Raw genomic sequence first — 27941 nt, 5'->3', positions numbered from 1 at the left:
CTGTGCTGGGATCAGGAACTGCTGAGTGAGGCCGCCAGCTCCATGTCCTCCTCCACCACATTCCACGCAGGCTCACCTGCTTCCCTCCCACAGGACGTGGCTCCAAAGTAAAGGCTCACTTTAGTGCATCTGATTGGAAAGAACCTAAAGGACATCGAACACCCTTAACTGCAAAAAGGAATCTGGGAAATGCAGTTTGTAGCTTTCCAGCCTCCACGCTTCAGGAAGACATGCTAGAAAGAAGTTGAAGGTTGAACAAGCGAGTTTCTGTGTACCTGCACATAATTAAATCTCACCTTATCAATAAAGAATTTTTGTTCAGTGTTCAAAGCACCAAACTATAACTAAAGAAATTATATAGAGTAGAACAGGAAATTCCCTGTCAGTCCAGTGGTTAGGACTCAGCCCTTTCACTCAGGGGCCTGGGTTCATTCCCTGATCAGGGAACTAAGGTCCTGCAAGCTGCGTGGTGCAGCAAAAAGACAAACCAAAAAAAAAAAAAAAAAAAGAACAGTATCTCAAGAATTCAGAAAATAACAATATATTTTTTAAAGTATTTATTTATTTATTTGGCTGCACCACGTCTTAATTGCAGCATGTGGGACCTTTGGTTGCGGCGTGTGGGATCCTCAGTTGCAGCATACGAACTCTTAGTCATGGCATGAGGCCTAGTTTCCTGACCAGGGATCAAACACGGGCCTTCTGAATTAGGAGCACAGAGTCTTAACCACTGGACCACCAGGGAATTCCCACAATGTTTTTTTTAAACAAATTTTTTTTTCTGGCCATGCTGTGTAGCTTGTGGGAACTCCCAATAACAGTATTTTAATAATTCCTGGAGAAACTACCATATGACCCAGCAATCCCACTCCTAGGCATATATCCAGAGAAAACTGTAATTCAAAAAGACATATGCACCCCAATGTTCACTGCAGCACTATTTACAATAGCCAAGACATGGAAGCAACCTAAATGTCCACCAACAGAGGAATGGCTAAAGAAGATGTGGCACATATATACAATGGAATATTACTCAGCCGTTAAAAAGGAACGAAATAGTGCCATTTGCAGAGACGTGGATGGACCTAGAGACTGTCATACAGAGTGAAGTAAGTCAGAAAGAGAAAAATATCGTATAATATCGCTTATATGTGGAATCTAGAAAAATGCTACAGATGAACTTATTTGCAAAGCAGAAATAGACACACAGATGTAGAGAACAAACATGGATACCAAGGGGGAATGGGTGGGGTGGGATGAATTGGGAGATGGGGATTGACATACATACACTACTATGTATAAAATAGGTAACTAATGAGAACCTGCTGTATAGCACAGGGAACTTACTCAGTGCTCTGTGGTGACCTAAAAGGGAAGGAAATCTAAAAAAGAGGGGATATATGTATATGTATAACTGATTCACTTTGCTGTACAGCAGAAACTAACACAACATTGTAAAGCAACTGTACTCCAATAAATTTTTTAAAAACACTAATTAAAAGGAAGACTGGTCTGATTAAAAACAAACAAAAAAAACCAAAATAACTTGGATAATGGTGAAAAAAAATTCCTGGAGAAAATTTACTTTGTGGGTATTTAACATTTTACATGTCAGTTTTTGTTTTTAGACTCTAAAAATCTCTGAATTTATATTTGAAATTTTCATAAAGTGTCATCCCTATGTAGACAATTTCAAAGGTGTCATGAAAAAAAATTGTACAGAAACGTTTTCATAAGATGACATTTACTCTCAGAAACTACCTCGTCAGTTTCCCCAAACTGATTCGATTCAGGGCTGCTGACTCAACAAAGCTCGTAAGAGACTGTTTAATAAAAAGCATAATGGCAGTTTACTAATTTACACTGAGAAATGTAACAGGCGGACCAAGCAATTGCATCAGCCTAGCCACTTAGCATTTTCTGCCTGAAGTTTAACTAGGTGGCAATTCATTTATCAAAAGGTTGCTTAGTGAGTATGGAATCAGGTGAGGAGGCCCCATGATTCAAGTGTATCTTATTTTGATGATCCTAATGAGGGCCATCTCCTGATGGGCAGCTGAATACAGAGACCTGGCAGTGCACTTTTTTCATTGGACTAACAATTAAAATGTGGTCTGTGGAGGGGGTGTTAGCTCAAAATTATTTATCCAGTAATACTTTCACTGTGTTGCTATCTGCACTGCTGGCGCATAAACAGTGGGTAGAACTGCTGGTGCCTTAGCACAAATCAAGGCAGTGGTACTGAGTAGTCATTGTATTCTTCACTGCCAGGCGTTCACTGAACAATGTACTTGATGAATCAGTAATTATATTTTTTATTCACAGTACTCACGGTCTTTTCAGTATTTTGTGTGACTGAATGGAAGTACGCCTAAACTTTTTGGTTGTCTTGAAGAAAAGCATTTGTGCAATTGTGTAAGTTGTGGCCCAAACAGGCCACTCTTCTTGGAATGCCATTTGTACTTGAACAACTGAGTGTTGCCAATCATAAAATTTGAGCTTTTGAGGGAAAATTTTAATCTACCACAGTCAGCTTGACAGCTTCCCGCTACCTTCTGAAGAAATCAAAGTGATGATATTAATGAATTATTAATTCATTATTAATTATTGAATCAATATAGTTAAATTTATCCACAATTGGTGGATCCGTATAGCTCAATGGACCAGTATTTTCCAAATGAACCACCTATGCTATTATCATGAATGCATAAACAATCCATTCACATTACCAGATGTAACAGAACACAAAAAGTACATTGATAGGGATGCAGATTCCACACTGCAACTAACCTTTGAGAAACCACCATTTGTCGAATTTTGGTGTAGTATTGAAGAATATCCACAACTTCTTAAAAGACTCCTAAAATACTCCCTTTCTGACTATATATCTGTGTGTATGAGTGGATTTTCTTCATGTACTTCAACCAAAAACACCATATTCCAACAGATTGAGTATAGAAGCAGATAGGAGAATCTGGAAATCTTCTATTAAGTCAGACGAAAGAGATTTGCAAAAATGTAAAACTGCCATTTTCCTGGTTGGTTTTTTGGAAAATATAAGTTTCATAAAATGTTATTTTTGTTAACATGTAATGGGTTTATTTCTTTATTAATGAATTAACAAAATTTTAAAATCTCAAATATAGCAAATAGCACTAGCTTGGACCCACATAAAGGAAATCTGGAGCTAGAGAAGAGAGTAGGACACTACTGTCTCTGCCCTCAGGGATCCCAATTTTGAGAGAGACCAACACTATGCTACTCCCCTCAGTACCCTGAAAATGTTTACTAGCTTGTTGAAGAAGTACTATTTGGGAACACAGAAGCAGGAGGGATTATCTTCCTGATGGAGTCAGGAAGGGTTCACAAAGAAGGACAAATTTCGTTACTTACATCCTTTAGTGAGGCCTTCAACTCTATTCTGTAATTGGTTATGTCCCAGATATTATAAATTAGTAAGAGAGTCCAGAAGGTTTCCCTCTGGAAGTTATGTTATAAAAAGCAATGTTTTTCAAAAAAAAAAAAAAAAGCAATGTTTTTCAAATTGGGTTGTAACCCATTAACGGGCAAGTCAGTGTGTATCGACAAGCTTTAAAAAAAAAAGTATATATAATAGAACTTTCAACTTCACTGAATTCTCTCACATTTTATTTCTTTCCTTCTACTTGATTTGGTCCACTCTAGCTTTTTTGACTAGCAATTATTGTGATATAATCGACAAGTAACACTGTGTAAGCTTAAGACATACAGTATGATGATCTGATATATATTGTGAAATGACTACCACGTTAAGATTAGTGACCAGATCCTTCACCTCACACTTGTGTGTGAGTGTGTGATCTCTCTTAGCAAATTTCTAGTATATAGTACATGCTCTAATTTTTTAAGGTGGAAGGTTAGATAGATCCAAGCTTAGAGGATGATTTTTTCCCCAATATAAGCATTTAATGCTATACATTCTATTTTTATTCAGCTCAAAATATTTTCTAATTTCCCTTAACTCTATTCTGTAATTGGTTATGTCCCAGATATTATAAATTAGTAAGAGAGTCCAGAAGGTTTCCCTCTGGAAGTTATGTTATAAAAAGCAATGTTTTTCAAAAAAAAAAAAAAAGCAATGTTTTTCAAATTGGGTTGTAACCCATTAACGGGCAAGTCAGTGTGTATCGACAAGCTTTAAAAAAAAAAGTATATATAATAGAACTTTCAACTTCACTGAATTCTCTCACATTTTATTTCTTTCCTTCTACTTGATTTGGTCCACTCTAGCTTTTTTGACTAGCAATTATTGTGATATAATCGACAAGTAACACTGTGTAAGCTTAAGACATACAGTATGATGATCTGATATATATTGTGAAATGACTACCACGTTAAGATTAGTGACCAGATCCTTCACCTCACACTTGTGTGTGAGTGTGTGATCTCTCTTAGCAAATTTCTAGTATATAGTACATGCTCTAATTTTTTAAGGTGGAAGGTTAGATAGATCCAAGCTTAGAGGATGATTTTTTCCCCAATATAAGCATTTAATGCTATACATTCTATTTTTATTCAGCTCAAAATATTTTCTAATTTCCCTTCTTGAGACATCCTCTTTCAGTCAGGGATTATTTAGAAGTGTATCATTTAATTGCCAAGTGATCGGAGATTTTCCTGTTATTCTCTATTATTATTTTTTAGTGGTTACTCTAGGAATTATATAATACGTATTCAACTTTTTACAGACTATTTATATCAATATTTTATCACTTCAATTGGCATGTAGAAACCTTACCACGGTATAGGTCTCCTCACCCCCACCATTTATGCTATAGCTGTCTTATATATTACCTATACTTACATTGAAAACCCCATCAGACAATTTTTTTGCATTCAACCACCAAACATATTTTAAAGAACTCAAGAAGAGTAGTCTATTACATTTACCGAGAGATTTACTATTTTTGTTACTTTTCTTTCATTCCTGATGTTACAAGTTTCCTTCTGGTATAATTTCCCTTTTGCCTGAAGAAATTTCTTTCAGCAGTTCTTTTAGATTAGTTCTGCTGGTTGCAAATTCTGTTTAGTTTTCCTCAGCTGAGAATGTCTTTATTTCATCTTCATTCCTGAAAGATGTTTTCGCTGGATACAGAATTCTGAGTTTACAATTCTTTCAGCACTTGAGAAATGTGACTTCTGTCATTAGAATGGTCGTTCACCTACATGTCATCTCTCTTTGGCTGCTTGCAAAACTTTTGACTTTAGTAATTTGATTTTGATGTGTCTGGCCATGGATGTCTTTGGATTTACCCTATTTGCTCAGCTTCTTGAATCTGTAGGTGTCACCAAACTTGGGATATCTTCAGCCATTACTTCAAACATTTTTTCAGCCCTTCCTCTTCTGTGGGATTCTCAATGCAAGAATGTTAGACCTTTTGTTCTTGTCCCCCAGGTGCCTTTTGTTCTTTTTTATTTCTTTTTCCTTTTTTTTCTCTGTTGGTCAGATTAGATCATTTCTATTAATCTGTCTTCAAGTTCACTGACTTTTTTTCTCTGTCATCTCCATTCTACTATTGAACCAATCCAATGAGTTTTTTGTTTTGGTTATTATATTTCTCAGTTCTAGACATGGGCATTGGAAGGGCTGCAGCCTGTGAATTACTGTGAAGCGATGGGGAGTTACCCGAAACCCACTGGAAAGTTGAAACACCAGATGTGGATGGCTGTGGCTCACGACAGCAACTGAAGACACTGAGAGATGCTGAGGTGCCTGCGTGTGTTTTGTGCGTTCCTACGCAGCGCGGCTCAGCTGGGTGCATTTTTCCGCATTCACCTCGTGTTCTTCCAGGATGAAGTCACGCATAAACAAACGTGGACGTCTAGCAGGGCACCCCCGGGGGCCTGTAAAAGCACAGAGCGCTGGCCCCAGTCTGGGATGGAGCCCAGAATTCGCACTTCTGACAAGTTCCCTGGAGCCGTGAAGCGTCGGCACCTGGTCTGAGGACCGACCTTTGGAAGCACGGCCTTGCGCTGAGCGGGAGCTTTCTGCAGCGTCTAGATCGTACAGGTCCTCTCCGCACCGGCTCCCGCGCCCGGCTGCGCGTCGGGACTAAACACGTCACCGCCCTCACGCGCTGGCAGAGAAGCAGCCGCCACAGGAGCCGGCCGGGTGCGCCAGGGCTGCTTCCGGGTGCCCTCCGACTCTGGCTTTGCGTTCCGGCGACCGACCTCCGGGTGCGCGGCGGCGGGAGGACGACACCAGGGCGCACCCTGACGCTGGTCCTGCTGGGTGCGCTTCCGGCCGCGCAGGCGCAGGAGGCCGCGTGCCAGTCCGGGACCGGGGACCGCAGGTAGGGGCGGCGGGGACCGCAGGTGGGGGCGGCGGGGACCGGAGGTGGGGGCGGCGGGGACCGGAGGTGGGGGCGGCGGGCCAGGGGAGGGGGCGGCAGGTAGGGGCGGCGGGCGGGCTCCGGGGTAGCTGGGCCGTGTCCTGCCCGGCTCCCGAGCTGGACTTGAGCCGACGGACACGCCTCCGGGACAGGCTTCAGCTCCTGCCTCAGTTGGTGCCGCGCTGCCACCGCCTCCTGGTCTGGAATCGTCTGCTGCCCCCTTTTAAAAAGCTGGGTTGGGCTTTCCTGGTGGCGCAGTGGTTGAGAGTTCGCCTGCCGATGCAGGAGACACGGGTTCGTGCCCCGGTCCGGGAAGATCCCACATGCCGCGGAGCGGCTGGGCCCGTGAGCCATGGCCGCTGAGCCTGCGCGTCCGGAAAAAGCAAGGTTTAGCCGTGTTCTTTGGTGGCCTTGTCTTCTCCACCCTTGCTTGACCTTTACTATAGAACCTTAAGGCTAAGCAGCCATCCGGAATATTTAAAATAATTAATGTACCTGTGCTTTGTTGGCAAAATGGGATTCTAACCAAAATTGTATGGGCGGGGTGGCACTAATTCATTTCTTCTCTGGTTGTGTAAAATATTCTGTAGCTGGTAAAAATCAATTTTGTTCCATTGCTTTTCTTTCTTTTTAAATTAAGCTGTGAGTGTATAGCAGCGGGAACCACTTTTTTCCTGTTGCCAGTTTTTTCTTATCATTGTCAGAAATCCTTTGTGTCTAAACAGTGCCTGAATTTCTCCTACCCACCTGGAGCTTCAATCGTTATTTCTTCATTTGTAGAAGCTTTCAGTGTCGTTTTGCTTATTTCTGGGCGAGAACATTTCCTCAGCCATACAGCCTCTTCCCTAGCTCTGGGCAACATACTCCAGAAATATGCCTTTAAAAGAAAAAGGAGGGGACTTCCCTGGTGGTCCAGTGGTAGAGAATCCGCCTTACAATGAAGGGGACGTGGGTTCAATCCCTGGTCAGGGAATTAAGATCCCACATGCCGCGGGGCAACTAAGCCCGCACCCCACAGCTGTAGAGCCTTCGTGCCGTAAAGTGCAAAGCCCACACGCCCTGGAGCCTGGGCGCCACAACTAGAAAGAAGGACGCCCGCGGCTGCAACGAAAGATCCTGCATGCCGCAACTAAGACCCGATGCAGCCAAAAACAAATTAAGTAAATAATAAATCTTTAAAAAAAAGACCATCAGGTGATGGAGTGGGTGAATGACTTCTTTAAGAAGTGGGTGGGACTTCCCTGGTGGCACAGTGGTTAAGAATCTGCCTGCCAATGCAGTGGACACAGGTTCAAGCCCTGGTCCGGGAAGATCCCACATGCCGTGGAGTAACTAAGCCCACGTACCACAATTACTGAGCCCCTGCTCCGCAACAAGGGAAGCCACCGCAATGAGAAGCCCATGCACTGCAACGAAGAGTAGCCCTTGCTCACCACAACTAGAGAAAGCCCGCGCGCAGCAATGAAAACCCAACGCAGCCAAAAATAAATAAAGTAAATAAAATGATTTTTTTTAAAAAAGACCCCATGTAAACCTTCCACGTGTACACAGGAAGTGTGTGCAAACCTGAATCACCAGCTGCGGTATAGTCAATCCAAAAGAGCAAAGTAGAGTGTCATGTATCTGCTTCGATAAACCTCAAAAACATAATGCTGGGCTTTTAAAAAAGCAAGTCATAAGAGGACTTTGTGTCCTGCATCCCTGATACAGAGGGATTCTGCGCCATTTTATATGAGGGACTTGAGCATCCGCAGATGTTGGTATTCGCAGGGGGTCCTGGAACCAATCCCCTGCGGTTACTGAGGGACGAACAGTACAACACTGCTTGTATTAATATAAAGTTTGAAAACATACGTGTATTAAGCGTTGTTATTTATGTGCACATACTCATGTGGTGAGAATAAAAAGCATGCATGGAAATTATTAAACTTCAGATTGCACCCCCATGTCACGTGTGTTAACACAGATGTCTGGGCTCCACCTCAAGAGTTTCTGGTACAGTAGGTGTGGGGCAAGGAACCTGCATTTCTCAGAAGTTCCAGGTGGTGCTGCGGGAGGTACAGGGACCACAGTTTGAGAACTACTGACGGGCTTCCCTAGTGGCGCAGCGGTTGCGCGTCCGCCTGCCGATGCAGGGGAACTGGGTTCGCGCCCCGGTCTGGGAGGATCCCACATGCCGCGGAGCGGCTGGGCCCGTGAGCCATGGCCGCTGAGCCTGCGCGTCTTAACACAGATGTCTGGGCTCCACCTCAAGAGTTTCTGGTACAGTAGGTGTGGGGCAAGGAACCTGCATTTCTCAGAAATTACAGGTGGTGCTGCGGGAGGTACAGGGACCACAGTTTGAGAACTACTGACATACCAACTTGAAGATGGGGACTACTTGGGATGGAGCAGAATAGGACTGCGAGGGCTCCCTGGCTTCAACCGTGTTTGTGATATGTTATTTCTTTAAAAAGGGATGCAGTATTACTTGACAGAGCTGGATGGGTGCTCATGATCTTACGTTTTAACTTTCTTTATGCTTGAAACTTTCAGGAAAGAAGAAAGATCCTCGTCGGTGAGGAAAATGGATTGGAAAAGAGAAAGCAGTGGGAGAGTGCGTAGGAAAGCGTTGCAGAAGCCCAGGAAGGTGATGCTTAGACCAGGGCAGGGGAACGGGGGTGGGGGTGTCGGGTGTGAGCAGATTTGGGAGCTTTGCGGGGACAAGTGACTCTCGGTGGTGACTGGTTGGTCTAGTGGCTACGGGGAGGGAGGAATCAAGCCACCTGGTTGTGTGCCCATCACAGAGGGGAACCATGTGGAGTGGGCATGCTGGTGACCGGAGAGACAGAATTCAGGTATGGATGTTGCAGACCTTGAGGGGCCAGCTGAGCGAAGTGTAGGAGAAAGAGCCAGGCCACAGAAGAGACTTGAAACGATCGGCGTGTACACAGCCGCCAGAGCCACGTGTGGGGATGAGACGGCGTGGAAGGTGTGGAATGGAAGGGGAGCCCACGACATCCAGAGGGATGCCGTCACCTAAGGTGGGCTGACTGGCTGCTCCCTGCCACCCATTCTTGTACGGCCTGTGAGCTGAGGATGCTTTTCACTTTTTTAAATGTTGGGGGGAAAATCAAAAGAACGTGTGGCATGTGAAATTCGAATCTCAGCTTCCACGAACACAGTTTTGTTGGGGCACAGTCATGCTTGCTCACTTGGGTAGCATGGCCTGGCTGCTGCTGACAGCAAGATGAAATAACTCTGACAGTTACCTCCTCACCCCGCACGTCACAGTGCCGTGGCCTCTCGACTCCCGCTTCTGCCCCTAAACCTGAACATCTACCGTCTGATCCTTTACGGAAAAAAGTTCTCTGGTCCCTGACCTCAGGTCTAAGTTGACACACTCTTGGTCACTTGAAATGCTACAGAGGAGAGATGGCCGTGGTTTTGCCCATTTCTTTAAGGTCACCTTCTAAGAATCAGGCGTCAGTGGAAGAAGCTCAAGAGACCGTGAGGCCTGAGTGGTGACCGTCGTCATCATGTCCACAGGAGTCCTGGAAGATGCCCGGAGAGAGAGAGGTGGAGAGAAAGATGTGGGCCCGGAATCTCGATGAGGAAGGTGAGCAGACAACCCCCTGCAGCATTGCTGGGCATTGCTGACAGGACTCAGGTGGTGGGTGAGCACGTGGCATCGTCCCGAGAAAGGAGCTGTTAAATGAGGCTGGAGCAGTCGAGTAGAGCCAGGGTCTCTCGAGCACCTCGTCATGACAGCAGGGGATGAGCAAAGCAGCGTGTTCTCTTCTCATTAGGAAGAGCACACTGACCTGTAGAGGAGTCCATTACTTCTAAAATTCCCTGCTCAGCAGGCGAGTCACTCCTGACCCTCCACCTGCAGCCTTGTCACTGGAAGAATACAGTTGTCACTCACTGAGAGTGTGAACACTGAAAACAGCAGATTTGAGGGGAAGAGGTGAGTTTGGGAAGTATTTTTATATTTTAATGTTGAGATTTTATATATACATAAAAATACATACCTTGTCTTCTTTATCCATTCCTCTGTCGATGGACACTTAGGTTGCTTCCATGTCTATTTATATGGTAAATAGAGCTGCAGTCAGCATTGGGGTGCACGTAACTTTTCAAATTAGTGGAGTTTTTTCTTTTTTCTGGATATATACCTGCAAGTGGGATTGCTGGATCATAGGGTAGTTCTAATTTTAGTTTTTTGAGGGACCTTCACACTGTTCTCCATAGTGGCTGCACCAATTTACATTCCCACCAACAGTGCAGGAGGGTTCCCTTTTCTCCACACCCTCTCCAGCATTTATTATCTCTTCTCTTTTTGATGATAGCCATTCTGACAGGTGTGAGGTGATATCTCATTATGGTTTTAATTTGCATTTCTCTGATGATTAGCAATGCTGAGCATCTTTTCATATGTTGGCCATTCATATTGTCTTTGGAAAAATGTCTATTCAGGTTTTCTGATCACTCAGCCATAAGAAAGAATGAAATTCTGCTATTTGTAACATCATGGATGGACCTAGAGAGTATTATGCTTAGTAAAATAAGTCAGAGAAAGACTAATACCGTATGATGTCACTTATATGTGGAATCTAAAAATAAAACCAACAAATGTGTATAGCAAAACAGAAACAGATGTAGAGAACAAACCAGTGGTTACCAGTGGGGAGAGGGAAGAGAGGGGGCAAGATAGAGGTATGGGATTAAGAGTTACAAACTCTTATGTATAGAATAGGTAAGCAACAAGGATAATTGTACGGCACAGGGAATACAGCCATTATTTTGTAATACAGTAAGTCCCCTACATATGAACCTTCAAGTTGCGAGCTTTCAAAGGTGCGAACCTACGTTCCATCAGCGTCAGTCATGAGTGAAATGGCAGCTTGCCCTCCGTCTCCTATTGCTGATGACCCTTCAGCTCTGCCATCTCCCACCTGCTCTCCGTCCTTCTGTCAGTAGCTCTTCTTGCCTGTTCCCTCGATGCCAGCCCCTGTGTGCCAGCTGTTGTACTGTATTACTGGCTTTTCAAGGTACTGTACTGTGAGATTAAAAATGTTTTCTTTTTTGTGATTGTTTTTTTATGTATCATCTGTGTGAAAAGTATTATAAACCTGTTACAGCGCAGCACTATATAGCCAATTGTGTTAGTTGGGTACCTAGGCTAACTTTGTTGGACTTACGAACACGCTCTTGGAATGGAACTCGTTCGTAGGTAGTGGACATGCTGTAGCTTTAGATGGATTATAATCTAGAAAAATACGGAATCATTATGTTGTACACCTGAAACTAATACAATATTGTAAATCAACTATAATTCAATTAAAAAATTAGGTTGAGATATAATTTACAGGCTATAGATTTGTTATTTTAAAGTGTACAGTTAGTGATTTTTAGTATATTCACAAGATTGTGCAACCATCACCACTAATTCCAGAACATTTTCATCCAAAAAGAAATCCTGTCACATCAACAGCCTCTCCCCATGTCCGCTTCCACCCAGGCCCTGGCAACCACTGATCTACTTGCTGTCTCTGGACTTCCCTGTTCTGGAGCTTTATATAAATGGAATCATATGCTATTTCCCTTAGTTAATTTTCCTGAGAATAATGTTTTCATTGCATGTTGCAGCACGTATTAGTGCTTTATTCCTTTTAATGGCTGAATACTATGTCATTGTGTGGACACATCACGTTCTGTTTATCCAGGCATCATCTGATGGACATTTAGGTTGCTTTCACTATTTGGCTGTTATGAATAATGCTGCTGTGAACATTCATGTACAAGTGTTTGCATGAATGTATGTTTTCAGTTCTCTTGGGTGGATACTGAGCAGTAGATTTTGTGGTAACTCTGTGTTTAACCCTTGAGGACTTCCCAGACTGTTTTCCACAGTGGCTGCTCCATTTTACGTTGTCACCAGCAATGTACGAGGGTTTCCCGTCCACACTTGGTACCACCTGGCTGTTTGATTATAGCCATCCTAGTGGGTGTGAGGTGGGATCTCATCGTTTTGGTGTGCGTTTCCCTGCTGACTATTAAAGTTGAGCATCTTTTCATGTGCCTGTTGGCCACTGTATATCTTCTTTGGAGAAATGTCTGTTCAAGTCCTTTGCCCATTTTTAAATTGAGTTATTTGTCTTTTTATTGTGGAGGAGAAATACTATGTTTGAGTCGTCCACCAGACTCCAAGTAGAGGTGTCAGGAGAGCAGGTGTGGAGTTCTGGGGAGGCTGGGATTGGGCTTCACACCTGGAGCTCAGCGGATGGGCATGGAGATCTCCCCACCCCGGGAACAAGGGCGGGGCCAGGTCCCAGCCCGCAAGTGGTTTCCTGGGAGCCGAGTGCAGAGCATTTTCAGGAGGAGGGAGGGAGTGGTCAGCCAGGCCAGGTGCTGCCGAGGGGCCAGGCCTGCACGTTGGCTGTTGAGCTTTGGCACAGGGTCTGTGCCGTCACTAGTGTCCCGTGTGCCCCGTGCTGCGGTTAAGCCGGCACACAGTGGTACAGCCACATCGCCTGTCGGGGTAGTGGTGCTCCCTGTGGGTGGCAACCAGCGTCCACCCCAGGCACCCTGAGTGTCCCGCTCCCGATGTCCAGGTCCCTCCCCACCCTCCACCGAGGCAACCGGGTGGTAACGCCTGCCTCCGCCCCGGGCCTCGCACCTGCTCCCGGGCGGGAGCCCATTGGATGGCGAGCGCCCCTGCCTCATGGTGGCTGCTCACCAGCGCGCCCGTCCGTCTCAGCCCCGTCGTGTCGCCCTGCGTTCTCATCAGCGCTCGTTCTGGATTCCTGCTGGGGCCTCCCACCCTGGGGCACCTTTCACACCTTTGCTTCTTAAAAATATCAGGGGGCATTTGAGTACCTTGCAAGGAACATCCCAACCCCTCAGAGTCCCAGCCGCACCCCGACCCCAGCTTCTCTCCTGTCCACCTCCTGCCCCAGCCCCACTGGACTGACAAAGCCACAGTTTGCTTTCATCTTACTAACTGTTCAGTGCGTATCTACTCAGCGCAGACAGCTGCAGGGAGACAGAGACCGAGTCAGACCCAAGCCTCCCTTCTGCTCGAAGCTGTAATAGAAAGCAGTGATTCTGGGAGGAGCTGGCATCGAGAGTTTGGTACAAGGCTGCTCTCAAACCCTCTCTGATCCTCGCAGTGACCCTGAGGCCCAGGAGGCTGTGTCACCCTCAGTCTTTCCTGAAATAAGATGGACCGTGACTACTCCCTGTTTCACTGTCTGTTTTAGGAGCTCGCAGGAGCCAGCGCCATGGAGACAAGGCCCCAGGAGGGCAGGAAAGGGCCCCCGCCCAGGGACGTGCCCCCGGTGGTGGGACTGCTGCTCTCCATGGCCCTCATGAACGCCCTCCTCTACCTCTGCCTCGACCGGCTCTTCATCTCGCCCCGGCGCTCCACGGAGGACCCCACACGCTGTCCCTACGGCCACTTCAGGATGGGGCCGGTGAGCAACTGCTCCCCGTGGCTGTCCTGCGAGCAGCTGAGGACAGAAGTGAGGCAGATGAAGCGTGTCGGGGAAGGAGCCGTGAAGAGAGTGAGTCCCTGGCTCACCGCCCGGGGGAGCGGGTGGCCCGGCGGGAGGGGGGCTGGCATCGTGTGCCGGAAGCCACGAGCCCAGCTGCCAGTCCCTCCAGCTGGGACATTATCCTAGTAAAGGGAGGCGAAGGAAGGAAGTGGCTAGATGCACCAAGGAGTACTCTGCTTTGTTGTTGGTAGTAATAGAAAACTAGAAGTAATAACTACAGGGCAATGGTTAAGTTATGGTCCAACCACTTGTAGAATATTCTACAGCCAGTAAGTGTAGTTAGGAACCCTGTGCGGCAACATGCAAAAGCTCTCGTTATGATAAGTAGAAAAGCAAAATAGAAAATTGTGCGATACCCTGTTTTCATCTGCAAGATTATATATGTAGAAAAATATAAAAATGATGGAAAGTGTGTTATGGGGAAGGAAGATTTGGGGCAGTATTTTTCGTTCTTATTTTTCAAACTCTATGGTGGTATTATATCGATTAAAAATTTTTTATTTTAAAAAGAGAAAGCAAAGGGGTGAATTCAGTTCTCAAGTAGAAGCTTCCAGAACCCAGTCTCATGGACTGCATTTCCGCAGTGGTTGCACTGAGACAGGGTGACTCCAGAAGCCAGTGAAGGGTGTTGAACAGGACAGACCCTCTGTGAGGACGCAGCGAGCGACGGCAGGGCTGCAGCTGGATAGACAGCTGCATCCCTGAATGGGGAAGGGATGCACCTTGAAGGAGGGAGTCGGGGGTGAAGGGAGGGGAATTAATGTGAGGTGAAACCATGAAGCCAGGTGACGGGAAGGTAACAGGTTTCTTCAGATTCGCCCGCTCATTTTAGTGGGTGCTGGGGATGCAGCAGTGGACAGAACAAAGGCCCTTGAAGCCGGCTGGGGAGTCAGACAGTCAAGAAGACAAGAAACAGGCGCGTAGGAAGCTGTGTTAGTGACGCGCTCTGAGCCAGTGGGGCAAGGAAAGAGCCGCGAGCTTGTTACTCCAGGTGGTCAGAATGGTGTGGGTATTTGGGGACAATGATCCCGCAAGAAAGATGGGGACCAGCAGACGCCCCTGGGTGGAATGTGCCTGGTTGTCCGGGGACCAGAGGCAGGATGCGAGGAAGGCGTCAGAGGTGAGGGTCCCCCGGGGCTGCTGGCCTCGGGCGCCACTGCAGTGTGAGCGGAGGGGAGGACTGCCGGCCTGTGTGCAGAGCAGACCCGGCCGGGCTCGCGGGGAGCTTGGTGACAGGTGGCTACAGCTCGACACACGTGTCAGCACCGGACGCGGCGAGAAATCGGTGGGTTCTGGTTGTATCTTAAAGGCGGGGGCAGTAGAACGTCCCAGTAGACTGGACGTGGGGCGTAAGGGAGGGGATGTTGGAGGCGCCCGGCTGGGGCAGCAGGGAGGACAGGGTCTGCGTCACCTGCCGGGGAGGCCCTGTGTGTGTGTGAGGTGACCATCCTGAGCCGTTTAGGTGGCCAGGCAGGGACACGGGCAGTTGGGTGTACGAGTCTGGCACTCGGGGGTCGGAGATGTCGATTTGGGGGGTGTTGACAGCATTGGGCTAAGAAGTCACCAGGGAGGGGAGTAGTAGAGGACTCACAGCCGGTTAATTTCTGTCTCCTTCGGAGAGGGACCCTGAGGGCTGCCCACTTGCTTCCATGCTGTTGTGCTCGCTCAGAACATTTTTGGAATTTTTTTTGGAATTGCTTTTTACCCTGAAGGATGTTTTTGAGTAGCTTTGACGGTGGCAGATTATTGTTTGAGGACAGATTTGATTTTACGGAACCTCACAGATGACACCCAGCCCACTAGATTCAACAATGTGGAATGTGGTTTGTTTGTTAAGGTGAAGCGCTGTTACACTGAGACTGTTTCTTTGGCTGAAACTTGTCCTTGGGGCACAGGTGTTCTGAGCGCAGGGTGTCAGCTCCACTGGGAGCCCCATCTGTCCTGCCCCGTTGGGACGCCGGGGCCTGCGCATGGTCCGGCCCAGGGCAGTCCCCTGACCCTCCGTGTAGACACCTACTCCAGCAATCCTGCTGCGGCCACCCCGCCTACGTGGGCATCCCTCCTCTCTGGCACCCGTTCTGGGGGCATAGTTTCTCAACAGGAATTTCTGTGACCAAAGTTCCTGACATCCCTGTCTGACCTCCACCCCCACCGCTCTGGTGCCCTGGCTTCAGTAACCCCTCGGGGCCTCTGTGGGCTGATCCCACCACCTCTCCCTCTCTGACCCTCCCGCCTGTCTGCATGCCAGCTCCCCCAGCAGCAGATTCTGCGGCTGTGTCCTGTCACTCTGGCGCAGACACTGGCAACATCTCCCTGCATCTCTGTCTCCATCCTGCCTGGAGGGAAAGTCCCACACCTGGTTGAGGCCAGCTGTGTATCTGCACTTGGGCAGCTGCCCTGGAGGCAGAGAGGAGCGCCACAGCCGGGTCATCCAGGCACGACCACAGACCTCAGCACAGCCCAGGGGTCAGGCTCTTTTCCCTTAGTAACTTCTCCCTCCCATTCTCTGAGACACACGTTTCCTTAACAACCCCCTCGTTGTTTCCGTAGACGCTTCCTTAGCTGGTGATCTTGCTACTAAGGTGTTATGAAAACAGAAGCCACCCCGAGGGCCCGTCCTCATCTGCCCACCCGACCTACAAACCTTCCAGCTCTGGGCTCGTCCCCGACTGCTCACAGGTTCCCTTTAAATGACTCCCCCTCCCCTACATCATCGCTCTTCCCCACTCTGAGGATGGTCCCTACTGGCTACACACAAACGCTCGTGCTTTCAGAGAGAAAACCCTCTTCCCGTGATTCCCTGTGGCTTCCCCTCCGCTTCCTCCTCGCCCATCCACCCTTCCGTCCTCCTGAGAGGCTCCCAAACACCACCCTCCAGGGAGACGGCTCTCACCCAGCTTCCCGCTGACCCCCGGCCAGATGCTGCTCTGCCTGCCTCGCACTTGACCTTTCCTGCAGCCCGGGTTCCATGACTTTCTGGTTTTCCTCCCCTGGGTGGCCCTTCCTAATTACTCCCTTTGGCTGCTCCTGTTGGCTCTTCTTGCCTCTAAAGCAGCGGTTCTTAGCCCAGAGGCGGGGCTACTCCTCGGGACGTTTAGCAATGAGTAGAGACCCCCGTGTGGCTGTCACAGCTGGGCGTGGGGAGGTGATACGGGCGTCCAGTGGGCAGAGACCAGGGGTGCTGCTGACCACCCTGCCGGGCGGGGACGACCCCATCCCCAGGAGGTGGCTGCGCGGCCCAAGGTGGCCCTGGTGCTGAGGCTGAGAAACCTTATTCCTCCCGGTGGCTTCCGGGGTCCCCTTCTTTTGTATTCTTGGGATTCACTCTTAGGTGATTTAATCTATCCATTGCTCTAAATGCATTTTGTGGGCTGGCAACCCCCAGCTTGATACCTGCAGCCCGTCCCTCTCCCCTGAGCCGCAGGTCTGTGTATCCACCTGTACTTGACCTGTCTACTTGGAGGTCTCTTGAGCGTCTAAGTGTGACCAGGGTGGAACTCGTGGTAAGTTCCCCTCTGAAGCCCGTTCTTCCCCAGCCCTCCTGTCTCAGTAAATGCCAGCACTCCCCCCAGTGGCGCCGGCCAGACCAGGGAGTCAGCTTGCGTCCTCCCACCCCCTCCCCCTGACTAGGCCAAGAGCAAGTTCCATCAGGTATGTTTTCAAAACATTTCCCAACTTGTTGGGTAACCCCTCTGTCCGTGGCCTTGGAACCGGCCTCCCTGCCCACGTGTGCCCTTCCCCAAGCCCCAGGCAGGCATCTTGCAGACACATTTCAGACCACACATGTCCCTTCCTTAAAACCCCCAACGTCCTTAGGAAAAACCCCAAACCTGGGCCCTGCCTTCCTCCTAAACTCACCCAGGCCGGTCCAGGTCCTCACCCCACCCTGCAGTCACCCTGCCCTTTCTTTTGTTCCTTGATCAGACAAGCCCTTTCTCACCTCCGGGCCTTTCCCAGCCTGAAGTCTCTTCCTCCCCATCTGCCCGACTCCTCATGTCCAGGTCTCAGCTCAGATGTCACTTCTCTGCAAGGCTTTCCCTGACATCCCTCTCTAAACCCACCTCACCCCCTGCCGTGGACCCTCCCATCTGGCATCTGGTTTGTTGTCTCATATAAATGCAAGCTTCCTGAGGGCACAGACACCAGTTACCTGTGTGTCCTCAGCACCTAGCCCATGGCTGGTTCATAGAGCAAGTCTAGCCCGTGGCAGGTTAATAGAGCAAATTTTAGGGGCCTGAACACAAAGGCTCATTGGCTGAATCCACATAAAATAAAATATTGGCTTAGCTTTGACAGTTTCCTCACTATACAAGCACACCACCACCCCCGCTTTCCCCAGACTGTGTTTCTGGTTTGTGTTTGGAATTGCTGGGGCCACAGATCCTCTCCTGCAGCTAGTCTGGGGGCAAGGCCGACTGACCCCCTGCTTTTCCTTTTCTGTTCTTTGATTATGAGAGCAGTGCATCCAGCTCAGATGTGCGGGAGGAGCTGGAGCGCAGGGGGAAGGCCCTTTCAGCTGCCCCTCCCCACTGTCCCATCTTACTCCTGGGGGTGACAGGGAGGCTCAGCCCTTTGGGATTTTTAGACCCAAGATGACGCTGAACGGACAGGTACGTTTTCTGCCAGCCGCTCAAGGACAGCAGCGGCCACGTCTCGGGGCTGCCCGTTTTCTGAACCACAGACTCGGGCAGCAGTGCTCGTGAGGAGGAAGGGCTGCAGTAGAACCGATGCTTCTGGGGGTGGACACTCCACCGTGCTTTGTGGACACCAGGCACCGTCCCGGCCACTCGTGTCCACCTGGGGGAGTGGAGGCGGTGTGGCCCCGTGCAGCATCTGTGTGCTTAGCTGCACAACTCTCCAGCAGAGTTTTCTCAGTTACGTGGTTTGTCCTTTAAAGTTAAGGTATGGTACGTTAAAAAGCCATAACATTTGGGTTGGCTCCCATAAGAAGAATGGATTCAGCTCTTACTCTGTCGCCCTCTCGTTTTGTGTAACCCTTAGAAGGGTCGTGTGTGATCTGTTTTTAATGTGGAAGGCTGGCTGGAGCGCAGATGTGCGTGAAATAGCAGTGTCCGCCCCTCGGTCTCCCTGCAGGGTCCACCTCCTCACCCCTCTTAACCTTGGACTTTTCTTCTCCTCTGCGCTCACTGCCAGGGGGGCCTCGCCCAGTCCCGTATCTTTATCCCCTGAACGAGCTCTGGACTTTTCTATCCCCTGCCTACCCCGCATCTTGGATGTTGAATGTCTTCTCAGCCTGAGTGTGTCACAGACCGTCCCCTCAGCCTGCTCCTCCTTCACTGTCCCCATCACCCTGCGGACAACCCCATCCATCCAGCTGCTTACACCACAACCCGGGAGCATCCTTTGTTTTTGTATTTTTATTTAATTTTATATTGGAGTCAAGTTGATATACAGTGCTGTGTTAGCTTCAGATGTACAGCACAGTGAGTCAGTTATACATATACATGTATCCACTCTTTTTCAGATTCTTTTCCCATATAGCTCATTACAGGGTATTGAGTAGAGTTCCCTGTGCGACACAGCAGGTCCTTGTTGATTATCTGTCTTGTATATAGTAGTGTGTATGTGTTAATCCCAAGCTCCTAATTTATCCCTCCCCGCTCAGGGAGGCACCCTTGTCATCCCCCTTTCTCCACAGACACGTTCAGTCCCTCAGCAAGTTGCAGTGTCTCCACACGCAGAAGAGACCTGGAATTTGGCCACCGCTCGGCTTCTCCCCGGCCCCCTCCCCGCCCAGGCCTCTGTGCCTGGTAGCTGATTATCTCGGCAGCCTCCAGAGTGGGCCCTCTGCCTCCACACTTGCCCCTTCAGATGCTCTCACGCAGCAGCCAACTCCGCTGTGTAGGGTGCCCTGTCTCACGCTAGTCCTTTCAGCGACCGAAGGCCTCTCCCAGCCTCTGCTCCCCTCGCCCTGCTCAGACACTGCAGCCCGTGGACACATCCCACCCCAGGGCCTTTGCCTTGCTGTCCTCCCTGCCTGGGACATGGTCCCAGATGCCACGTGGCTCCATGCTCCACCTCCTTCAGGCTCCTGTTCGAGCCTCACCCCAGTGAGAGTTTCCCCAAGCTAGTAAAGCTGTCAACCCTTCCCTGCTTAATTTTTCTCCAAAGCATATTTTACCTTCTAATATACTTTACACACTTCCTATTTATTTTCTCTCTTGTCCGCCTCCTGCACTAGAATGTAAATTTCATATGGGCAGGGATTTATTTCAGTTTTTTAAATTCACATAAGTACTTGTTAATGAATGAAGACAGATTTGACATTGTACTGCAAAAGACCACACAAGCTAATTATCTTCTAAAATTTGTCTTTACATTTGTAATAAAGGATCACATGAATAATATATAAAGAACTAGATATTAATAAGCACAAAGCAAACAACCCTAGGGAAGATAGTATGAAGGGCAATGAACAGACTTCCCACAGAAGAAATACAGAAATGCCCAGGGGATGAAACGTGCTTGGTCTCATTAGTAATCAGGGAAATACAAATTGGAACAAGAAAATGTTTTTCATCCATTAGATTGGCACAGGTTACCAAGATTGGTAACACCTAGTGTGGTTAAGGCTCTAGAACACAAGATTTATACACGATTGGTGAAGGTACATGTTGGTACTTTGAAGGGTCCTGATAGTACCTCGTCTTCATTCAGTGATCCGTCTACTTACCTAGCTTATAAAAACACTTGCAGATGTGCACAGAGATGTAAATATAAGGCTATTCGTTGTAGAATCGTTGTTACTAAGAAATAAATGGGAAATAGTTTAAATGTCCATCAAGTCTTTAAAAATAGATCACATAATATCATATTAAATGTTTATGTAAAATGATAGAGCTGTGCAGAGAAAAGAACCTAATCCATTCTGACAGCATCTGTTCCAAATTTTATGAATTTTTATTATATCATACTTTAGTTTTAAAAAAAAGAAATGATCATCTATAAAACTGAAAATATACCAGTATAAGTAGTACACCCATACTATGAAATATTATGCAGCTTTAAAAAGAATGACCTAGATCTATATATACATTAGGGAAAGATTTCTGAGGCATCTGTTAAATGAAAAAAGCCAGCTGCAATATATTTGTTATAGTCCTACTTTACATAATAAACTCAAATGCTATTTTGTAAATGGATAATAATACATGTAAACGCATAGAGAAACTTCTGGGAGGTTAGCAGCCAAATAGTTAACTGGTTTCCTTTGGGTTGGGAGTAAATGCAGAGGAAGGAGTTCTACTCCTTCTGTATTTGAACTTTTACCAAGAAAAGTATTCATGATTATTTTTGTAATTTAAAAAAAAAGGTAAAGTTGGTTTCTGAGAAATGATTCTTAACCTTTAACTTGCAAATATTTAATATTGGAGGCTTCAGATACTTGTGAGAGATCCCAAAGACTAATACTACTTAATAATAAGTAGTATTTAATCTTTCATTTATCTGAGGCACAGAAATGAATTTGTCATAAACGAGGGTTCAGGAGGAAGTCATGAGGCCCGTAGCCGAACGTCTCCCGCGTTTCTTGTTGAATAAATGCGCAAACCGTGGCAGCTTCTCTAAAGTGATTACTGTTTTGTATGAAAAATGGGCCTGGACACCAAAGCCGTCTGCTAGCGCAGGTGCCGACCATGAGCAGGAGGGGAGCCCAAGGGAGTGATGGATCTCAATAGAAACAGGGTTTTTATATTGGAGTCAGAGATCAAATACAGTGCTGGTGCAGATCTATGGAGAGAATAAAATGTGTTCTGTATAAAAATAAATAAAATATATATTCATGAAACTTATAGTGACTGTAGCAGCCAGATAAATATGGCTTCTTAATAGAAATTATCCATAGTGAAATTTCTCAAATTCGGGTTTTTGAGAAGTTCTTGAAAGATTTCTCTTTTGAATAAACAGTCAACAGCAGTTAGAGGGTTTTTCCATTAAGGAACCTCCCTTCTCAGGCCCAAAATAAATCTTCACAGTCCTCTAGCCCACCTCCATTTGAAATAATAGTTTTTAGTTCTTTTAAAAAATGTTCTAAAATATAAAAGTAATATATATTCATTCTGGAAAAGTTATACCAAAAGGTATGAAGAAAAAAAAAGCATATAAAGAGAACAGCAAAAATCCTTCGATTTCTATGTAATTTTGCCTTGTTTTATGCAGTTAGAACAATGGTATAAAAACACTTTGTATCCTTTTCATTTGTAACGTTACTTTTATCTGTGAAAACCCTATCAGCTTCTGCATTTTACTGAGCCATGTAACCTTCCTTGAGTGGTCCTGCATAACCGGACTGCTCCCCGATTTTTGATGGATGGATAGCTTCCAGTTATGCTTTTATAAATAATGCCAGATTTTTATTCTTAGAGCTATTTAGGTATTTCAGATTGTTGCCTTAGATAGATTGTAGATTGTAATGTTAGAGACTCTTGATAAATATGCCCCAAGTTGCTTTCGTAAGCTTTATTTTAACAATGAAGAAGAGGAAGCCAGAGGGACACAGCCCATGGGGTCAGGAGCCACCTGGTGCAGTGGAGTCCTGACCTGGATCCTGTTTTCTCTTCTGCAGCCTTCTGCCTTCCGTTTGGGGACTCGAGCAGAAGATCAGTGGTTCTTATTTCTTTTTTTAAAAATACCACTTTATTTATTTATCTGTTTATTTATCTATGTATGTATGTATGTATCTATCTATCTATCTAAGCCGCACAGCTCACGGGATCTTAGTTCCCTGACCAGGGATTGAACCCAGGCCCATGACAGTGAAAGCGCGGAGTCCTAACCACTGGACCGCCAGGGAATTCCCCTGTGGTTCTTCTTTGCCAGCTGATAGAAATGGGAATCCAAGGCCGTGCGGTACAGCTGCTCCTCTGCCAACTGTGTGCCAGGACAGCAGGTCCAGTGTGTGCCACTTCAGCTCCTGCTGTTACAGCTGAAGTCACAGAAAACCACGGACCGTGTAAAAATGTGTTCCTTACGTAGAGTCGTTCCTGTCTGTGGTTTGCTCTGACACCTTTTAAAGCGAATGATGGCGTTGTGTGTGATGGGCTGGCTGGGCTCGGTCCCTGTGTGGGGTTTTCCAGCTCTCCACTCACCACTTTGCGAGCCTTCTCCCGCCCCGCCCCCGCTTCGTGCTGCCCTGCTTTGGTCTGTCTGCTACTCCCTGCCTTTGTTCATGCCGTCCCTTCTCCTGGGAGTGCCCCCCATTCTCCACAGCTGGCCTGCGAGCCCCATCATCCCACAGACCAGCTTCCAGGACATTACCGCGGGCTCTCCAGACAGCGCTCAGCACCCGGACCAGCTGCCCGGCCTCCTCCGCGCTGGGCCTTCGCCCTGACAGGGCGTTTGCCTCGCCCGGCGTCTGGTCCTGCTTATGAGCAAGTCTTTGGAACAGTCTGTGCCTCGCTAATGTCTGTGTCCCCTGCACCACATCTGACACTGAGAGGCATTTGCTGTGTTGCTTCCCGGCTCACCAGCTGGCAAGGGTTCCGGGTTGACGTTCTCTGTGGCTGTGTTCCAGGTGTTTCTGTCCGAGTGGAAGGAACGCAAGGTGGCTCTGTCGCGGCTCACCAGGCTGGAGGTAAGAGACGACTTCCTGCACGGACTGCGGATGCTGAAGTCGTTGCAGAGTGAGCACGTTGTCACGCTGCTGGGCTACTGTGAGGATGACAACAGCATCCTCACCGAGTACCACCCCTTAGGCTCCCTGAGCAGCCTGGAGGCGACGCTGAACCTCTCCAAGTACCGGAGCACGAACACATGGCAGCACAGGCTGCAGCTGGCCCTGGGCTACGTGGCCATCATCGACTTCCTGCACCGCAGCCCCCTGGGCACGCTGGTCATGTGCGACTCCAGTGACCTGCCCAAGACGCTGTCCCAGTACCTGCTGACCGCCAACTTCAGTATCGTGCTCAACGACCTGGACGCCCTGCCCCTGGTGAACCGCAGCACCGGGGCCCTGGTGAAGTGCGGCCACCGGGAGCTTCGCGGGGACTTCGTGGCCCCAGAGCAGCTGTGGCCCTACGGAGAGGACGTGCCTTTTCACGACGACCTCATGCCCGCCTATGACGAGAAGATCGACATCTGGAAGATTCCAGACGTCTCCAGTTTCCTTCTGGGGCACGTAGAAGGGAGCGACATGGTCCGATTCCACTTGTTTGATATTCACAAGGCGTGTAAGAGCCAGACGCCTGCAGAGAGACCCACCGCTCAGGACGTCCTGGACACTTACCAGAAGGTTTTGACTCTACTCAGAGACACCGCGACGTCTCAGACAAGAGAGATGCTGTAAAGACCAGTGCAGTCGGTGAGGTATGGGAGTCAAGGATCGGATGGAAGAGTTACAGTGGTTCCGCTCTGATGGTGAGGTTTTTGCTGCTTTGACCCGTGGTTCTTCCATCCGCGTGCACAAGTGAGTGGCTCCCTGTCCTGGCCGCCTGGCAGGAGTTACTAAGCCAGAGCAAACCGGGCTTGATGGGAGCCTGGCTTCAGGCGAAGGTGCAGAGAAGCAGCGAGTCTGGCCAGTATCTGAAGGAAGTAACGAAAATGGAGCTACAGAGAGGCTTCCCTAACACCTAAATGTGTAAGCTTGTAAGAAACGTGTGTAGAGAGGTTTTTAAATTGCAGTGTACAGAAGAAACAAGCAGTAGTACTCGCTTTTTTAGGTGAGTATTTGCGGTGTATTTCACTGGTACTGATGAGGCATCTCTACCATTTCAAATGATTGCTCTGTGAAGCTCCTGTGGCGTTCCCTACCCAGCGAGCTTGCGCGCTCTTTGAAATTTTGAGTGGATAAGGAACATTTAAAATATCAAGTACGATGGAGATTATATCTATGTTACTGCCTTGGATGGTGCTTGTGAAATTCCTATTTACCTTCCAGCTGGATTTTCTGTGTCCAAAGTTAATTATTGTGAACATTTTGTATGAACAGTATCTGTCACTCATTACTGGAAGGCGTCAGGCCCTTCCACTTGAGTCACATGATTGAATCCTTCACGTAGCTCTTTCCTTGGTCACTGTCATCCTTGTTCGCAGGGGATGATGGATCTGGTGCATAGTCATCATCACCAATAGGGGGTTAAAGCTGGCACTGGGGGGCAAAGACGCTGCGCAGCCGACTGCCTGCCCCTGGCTTGCACAGGCCCCACAGTCACTGGAGCCACAGGGAGCTGGGCCCCGACCCACAGGCTCTGACTCAGTCTGTCTGGGTGGAGTCCGAGAGTTCGCATTTCTCACTGGTTTCCAGGTGATGCTGGTGCTGCCAGTCTGGGGACCACATTTCGAGAACCACTGTCCTTAACTGTCAGGGAGGGCAACCCAGACAGTCGGATAGGGAGTATTGTCAGTATTATCCCTATTCTACTGCCTGTGGTTGATCGGGTCCTGTGGGTCCTATGGTTCGTCAGAGAATACGCTTGCCCAGAGTATATTAACTGCTACTTTTTGTTATAAAAATGCTGCCAGAACCCACTAGGATGGCTGTAATCAGAAGGATGGACAATAACAAGTGTTGGTGAGGATGTAGAGAACTGGAACAATCATACACTGCTGGTGGGAATGTCAAGTGTTCCAGCTGCTTTGGAAAACAGTCTGGCAGTTCCTCAAAAAGTTAAAAATAGAGTTACCATGACCCAGCAGTTCCACTCCCCAGTATTTACCTGAGAGAATGGAAAACATGGCCATAAAGGAACTTGTACATGAACGTTCATAGCAGCATTATTCATGATAGACAAAAGATGAAGATAACCCAAATGTCCATCCACTGGTGAATAGATAAAGAAAACGAAGAAAATGTGGTCCATCCATTCAGTGAGGTGTCGTTCAGCCATAAAAAGGAAAGAAGTACTGATACATGCTCCGACATGGATGAATATGCTAAGTGAAAGAAGCTGTCACAAAAGACCACATTTGTATGATTCCATTTATATGAAATGTCCAGAATTGACAAACCCATAGACATAGAAAGTAAATTAGTAGTTTCTAGCGGCCGGCAGGGGCTTGGGGTTGAAGAATGGGGAGTGCTTGCTTATGGGTACAGGGTTTCTTTGGGGGTGATGAAAATGTCCAGAAATTATGCAGTGGTGATGGTTGCACAACTCTGAATATACTAAGTAACACTGAATTGTACAAAAAGGGAAAATTCTATGGTATGTGAATTACATCTCAATAAAGCTGGAACCCCCCCCACCTCTGCCACAAGACCATGTACCTCTTATGACCCTTTTCACTTGACGTGGTAGTTACTGTGTGGAATTGCTGATTTGAAATTACCCTATTCGTGTTGTAATTCTGGTTTGAGGGTTTTCTTGGTTTGGGGACTTTGCATTGGGAGCAAAACTTTGTTTCAAATGAATTTGTTTTTAAATATTGATGATAGAGCTAAAATGAACAGCATGGTGTAGGGGAGGGGATGCTGTCAGGATCAGAAGACCTGAGTTATAGTCCCAGCTCTGCCTCTGACTCATGTGTGGCCTCAGACAAACCCATTTCTAAATGAGAGAGTTGGTGAGAGGCATTTCCAACTTCTGCTCTGCCTCTGAGTTCTCCCTGATGCTTTATCATGCCAGTGCCAGACACCAAACTGGCCCTGGCCCTTCAGGTTCAATCTTCAGTACCAACAGAACTGCAAAATCGTAAGAGGAACTTACATTTCTCACTAAAACCTAGGTGAGTTCATTGCCCACATATTCAGCAAAAGTATAATCAGGAGAAGAGGCAGATGAGGTGAGCCATTCTCAAAGCACAGCCCAGGACTTAGTGGTCTCTCTACTAACCTTATTCCAAGAATTTTTTTTTAAAAATCACCATGGGGACATCACTGGAGGTCCAGTGGTTAAGACTCTGCACTTCCACTGCAAGGGGCAAGGGTTTGATCCCTGGTCAGGGAACTAATATCCCGCATGCCGTGTGGTGTGGCCAAAAAAAAGGAAAAAAATCATCGCTACCATGTGGTTTATAGTGTGCTTTCTCTTTATCTCACATGATGCTACAAACACTCCAAGCTTCAGAGAGCCTCTAGGGATTGTAAATCGTTCAGCAGAGACAGGATACGTGAGTGTTCTTAAAACGAGGCACATGAGATGGGAGTGGGGTGGAAAGCTTATCTCACGCAGGATGTGTTAAAAAGGTCCTCTATGTATCCACCCTCCCCTCCATTATTTTAAAAATAAATGTTGCTCAATTTCAGTAATCACTATTCTCATATGACTTTTAATCATTTAACACAGGGGTCCCCAGCCCTGGGGCCACAGGCCAGTACCGGTTTGTGGCCTGTTAGGAACCGGGCTGCACAGCAGGAGGTGAGCGGTGGGCAAGCAAAGCTCCATCTGTATTTACAGCCGCTCCCCATCGCTCGCATTATCGCCTGAGCTCCACCTCCTGTCAGATCAACAGTGGCATTAGATTCTCATAGGAGCGCAAACCCTACTGTGAACTGCGCGTGCGAGGTGTGCACCCCTTATGAGAATCTAATGCCTGATGATCTGAGGTGGAGCTGAGGCAGTGATGCTAGCGCTGGGGAGTGGCTGCAAATACAGATCATCATTAGCAGAGAGGTTTGACTGCACAGAGACTATCATAAATCAACTGCTTGCAGACTCATATCAAAGCCCTATCAGTGAGTGGCGAGTGAAAACTACGCTGCTTTTGGTGGCAGGCTTTATAGTGGCAAGTGAGTTAGTTGATGGTACTTCACTCGTACAGCTGCATCTGATGGCGGGCTCTAAGTCAGAATCCGACACTTATTTTAGTCCGCGTGTGGCCCGCCCATTATTTTATTTACCACTTCCATCCATGCCTCTTTCCTGCACTGCACACTTGTCTCAGTCACAGTTTTGGTAAGCCCACAAGCTAACCCTAGCCAAAATGAGTAAAAAACAAACATCGCTGGAGAGCTTCTTTGAAAAGGCGGAAAGACCCAATGATGAGACAACAGAGGACTCTAAGACTGCCAAGAAAAAGAAAGCTGCATTTAGAAGAAAATACCAAGAGTCCTACTTAAATTACGGGTTCATTGCAA

At 47.5% G+C, this 27941-nt stretch overlaps 1 protein-coding gene across 5 annotated transcripts; it reads left to right on the top strand.

Annotated features, from left to right (window-relative positions):
• Window positions 1–8903: 8903 nt before the first annotated feature.
• Window positions 8904–27902, top strand: POMK (protein O-mannose kinase). Of its 5 annotated transcripts, none has more exons than XM_028481502.2 (5): window positions 8904–9000; window positions 9815–9969; window positions 13616–13918; window positions 22494–22534; window positions 23442–27902. In XM_028481502.2, exons 2-5 carry the CDS (start codon window positions 9912–9914, stop codon window positions 24210–24212), a joined length of 1173 nt encoding a protein of 390 aa, XP_028337303.1. In that variant the 5' UTR covers window positions 8904–9000; window positions 9815–9911; the 3' UTR covers window positions 24213–27902. The 5 variants fall into 5 exon arrangements, with proteins under 5 accessions (XP_028337303.1, XP_054937024.1, XP_023987235.1 ...); XM_024131467.2 differs by lacking the exons at window positions 8904–9000; window positions 22494–22534 and adding exons at window positions 9159–9394; window positions 10160–10320 and having other exon boundaries at window positions 23442–27901; XM_055081049.1 differs by lacking the exon at window positions 22494–22534 and having other exon boundaries at window positions 8983–9000; window positions 9900–9969; window positions 23442–27901.
• The last annotated feature ends 39 nt before the right edge of the window (window positions 27903–27941 follow it).

The sequence above is a fragment of the Physeter macrocephalus genome, chromosome 20 (genome assembly GCF_002837175.3).
Source record: "Physeter macrocephalus isolate SW-GA chromosome 20, ASM283717v5, whole genome shotgun sequence".
In the NCBI taxonomy this organism is placed as follows: Eukaryota; Metazoa; Chordata; class Mammalia; order Artiodactyla; family Physeteridae; genus Physeter; species Physeter macrocephalus.
Note: the sequence above shows the minus strand (reverse complement) of the source record. Positions and strands in the feature narration are given on the sequence as shown.